The following is a 3,897-nucleotide window of genomic DNA, read 5'->3' as shown; positions in this document are numbered from 1 at the left end:
AAAGGAAAAGTGAGAAAATAGCAGAAACATTAGTTAAATCCTGAATTATACCCCATAACCTACAGGAATAATCTCACTACACTGAAAGCTGACAATATTTGTAGGATTTTTTGAAATAATTAGGATCCTAATTATTAATAAACTGATAATTTTGGCTAGGTTTACATCTTTAACTAATAATACTTTCAATTAAAAACTTTCAGGAAAAAAACAAAAGATTGCTTTTAATAACTATTTATGGTTTACCTGACTTACCAGCACTGAAGACAAAAACTTTTAAAAATGGCTACAAATGCCTTGTTCACAAAAGACTTTATTATCTAGTGATGCATACTGAGAACATACAGAAATCTGCATGGTCCACTTCACATGCAGTAGAACAATCTTCACTTTACAATAAGTGAGTGTCAACTGGTTTATGCAATAGACAACACTTTAAAGTCACATTCTTAAAGAAAAGCTTCATTTACAAAAGAAATAAAAGGTAAAGAAGCAATTACCGCTTTTAAAAAGCAGCTGCTTTGTTCAAGAGTGGAAGGTTTATGCCTGTATTGAAAGACAACATGATCACAAATAATGAAAACAATGAACAAATGAAAAACACTTTTACCATAAAGCAGTACACTTTCAAAATGACATACAAATAGTTAAAAATTTCATTACGTTGTCTATCTAGCCTTTAAATATGAGGACTTTCAGAATTAGGCCTCAACATCTGTAATTAGTAAATGAAAACTACGCATTGTTTCTATGTCACTAGGAACTATATTTAACAAAATGTATATAAAGTCTATAGCAAGTTGATTTTAAAAAAGTAAAGTTAATAAGAAACAGTACACTGAAGGCGCTCTATCCATCAAGCGCGTTCTCTTCCAATTTTAAATGTGATGAACAAACAGAAATTGTAACTATGCCACAGTTGCAATGCCAAAAAATAAAACAAGATCAGTTATCACACATGCAGGGAATTCTGCCACAAAGCTAACATCCCTCATTTGTCAGTTGTTCCAATAAAATAACATCTTAAAACACCAGAGATGTTGATGGTTTAGCTTACCTTCAGTGTACTGAATGCTGCACACAACCTGCTTTAAAAGGAGACCATCCCTGCAGGCAGGCTCAAGAAGGAACAGACCCCTTTCGGCACTGACTACACCAAGGGCATGCTGCTGTGGCCTGCACACACACACCTAGGAAAACGTGAATATAAACAGCATTTATGCTGGCCATTTTATCTCAAGACCAAAATGAAGCCAAGTCTGCTAAAAACAAATCAACCACCCAATATTACTACTCATTTTATAACAGATGCTTTTGTCTTTATGTGAACTGCAACCATATACATTAGCACTGTAATTTTGTGCAGTCTTGGCAATTTAAAACAGTTCTACAGTGAAATTTCACGTAAGACACAAAACAGATTAACTAACATTTCTAAAAGAAATATCACCCTTGGTGTTAATTCAAATATATCATGCTTCCTCAAATTTGCTGGAGAAATATTTATAAGTTTATATACATTAATAAACTGCTGTGAAATTTCTTCAGTCTTTGTATTTACTCAAACCCTTGGAGTTTCTTCATCTTGTTTAAATTTTTTCCTGGATGAAGGCATGCTGTAGGGCCTGGTTGATGCTAATTCGTTTAGCTGGGTCCAACATCAGAATCTGGTCCAACAAGTCCTTTAGCTGGTGTACTTTCTTACGTTGGTCTTCAGGAAGTCTCTGGCACCCAATCAAGTCAGCCAACAGGTCCTTAGTTGGATTAATGGTGCTCATAACAGTAACTTTCTCCTAAAAATAATTTTTAAAATGCGTATCTCTAAATAAGTTACTAAGCATATATAACTTAAATCAGATTGTTTTGGGGTCAGTCTATAAAAAATACTAAAAATATACATATATAAAAAATATATATACATAGTGCATAACAACATTTTGGACGATGACAGACTGCATATGTGACAGTGGTCCCTTAAGACTGGAATACCTTATTTTTGCTCTCCTTTTTCTATGTTTAGATACACACATACACTTACCACTTATAAAAGTGCCTATAGTATTCAGTCCACCAACTTGCGGTTCAGGTGCAGAAGCAGAAGGCCATGCTACGTACCCCAGGTGTGTGAGTGTGTGCTGTGGTTATGCGATGCATGACCGTGTATCATCATTATCTATGCATTTAAAACTTTGCTGTGGTTTCCTCTATGCTCTACATCTTTTTAAAAGGTAACCAAAACACTTAAATGAAAAAGTTGACGTCAACTCTGGGCCGGGCGCGGTGGCTCACACAATCCCAGCACTTTGGAAGCCCAAGGTAGGTGGATCGCTTGAACCCAGGACAGGAATTCGAGACCGCCTGGGCAACATTGCAAAACCTGTCTCTACTAAAAATACAAAAATTAGCCAGGCATAGTGGCACACAACTGTAATCCCGGCTACTCAGGAGGCTGAGGCATGAGAATTGCTTGAACCTGGGAGGCAGAGGTTGCAGTGAGGCAAGATCGTGCCACTGCACTCCAGCCTGGATGACAAGAGAGCGAGACTCAGTCTCAAAAAAAAAAAAAAAAAAAGGTCAACTCCAAGTTAGCAATGAAAATTAACAATAAGCATTTGCTGTTTACATTGTACTTTCCCTACCCTGAAGTGGTAAGTGACAGACATAAGAAGTTGATACCATGAAGTGTTACTAAGTGCTCCAGCAAAGACAGGGACATATGACATAATAATGGGACAAAAATAAGGAAATCATTACTTCAATCTGGGAGTTTTCGAAAGGCTCATACAGAATGTGTATTTCAGCTGAGGCTTGAAGATAAACTTTTTAGGGGGTTGGGGGTGAGGCAGCACAGGAAATGACTAAGCTCAGGGAGGTCTGTTAGCAAAGGCACGAAGGTCTGAAGCAGCATGCCTTCTGGCCAAATGTGGAAGGGTGGGGGTTCTGAGTGTACTGAAGAGAGGTTTGAAAACCAAAGAAGGAAGTGGGATTTGTCATTCTGAGGAACTTAAATTTTATTATTTCATAGGTAACAGGGAACCAACAAAGGTTTTAGGCAGGGACAGGAACATGATCAGATTTGTTTTAGGAAACATCACTCCAGCAGCAGTAAGAAAGCTGGATGGGAAGGAAGCCAGACCAAGAAAGTAATCCAAAGAAGATGTAACGAGGGCCTAAATATGACCTAAAATAAAAACAAATTCATTATGCTAGAAAAACTTTTTAAAATCCCTCCATCTTTTCCATGGCCTAATGTGTTTTATTTAGGAATTGGTCAACAGCAAAAAGGAAATATTTACTTTTGTGTTTTTTTTTTAATTCACCAGCTCCTAGTATGACTTAGTACTCAATTAATTAACAATAAAATAACTACTGAATGCTGCATTTAAAACACTTACCCTCTCTGTTACTTTATCAACTTCTATGTACATGAAGTTGAGATTTTGATCAAAATGCTGATCTTTGAACACACCTTTTCGAATCATCTACAAAACAAAACAAAAACTTGGGTTTTGAACTGTTATGAAACAGTCTGGCCTACTAACAATTTAACATACAATAAGTCAAGTCAGTATTTAGTCTCTGTAGGTTTGTTTGATCTCAGATTCCCTTGATCCCAGGAATTCATTAAAATGTTTGGAAAAGCAAATACAAATGGTCTACCTAAAACTACTTAATAACATGAAATTATATTTGTCCAGGCAGCAACTTAAAACAATTATAACAATCAAATTGTGCTTTCACTACTTAAAATTGGAGAGTCAACAAAGACTTTAAATTATTTGTTCCTAAAAATATTACAGAACGAAGGCCGGGCGCGGTGGCTCAAGCCTGTAATCCCAGCACTTTGGGAGGCCGAGACGGGCGGATCACGAGGTCAGGAGATCGAGACCATCCTGG

At 36.7% G+C, this 3,897-nt stretch overlaps 1 protein-coding gene across 1 annotated transcript in view; it reads right to left on the bottom strand.

Annotated features, from left to right (window-relative positions):
* Window positions 1–293: 293 nt before the first annotated feature.
* Window positions 294–3,897, bottom strand: part of PRPF4B (pre-mRNA processing factor 4B) — a 47,147-nt gene continuing 43,543 nt past the window's right edge. Inside the window, exons 14-15 of the mRNA XM_011962619.1 lie at window positions 3,396–3,482; window positions 294–1,793 (exon numbers count right to left, since the gene is read on the bottom strand). Of these exons, the coding sequence (XP_011818009.1) occupies window positions 1,590–1,793; window positions 3,396–3,482 (291 nt within the window). The 3' untranslated portion in view covers window positions 294–1,589. The remainder of the gene's footprint in view (window positions 1,794–3,395; window positions 3,483–3,897) is intronic.

Source organism: Colobus angolensis, unplaced genomic scaffold, assembly GCF_000951035.1.
Source record: "Colobus angolensis palliatus isolate OR3802 unplaced genomic scaffold, Cang.pa_1.0 Scaffold6, whole genome shotgun sequence".
NCBI lineage: Eukaryota > Metazoa > Chordata > Mammalia > Primates > Cercopithecidae > Colobus > Colobus angolensis.
The sequence above is the reverse complement of the archived record's forward strand: the minus strand, read 5'-3'. Positions and strand labels throughout refer to the sequence as shown.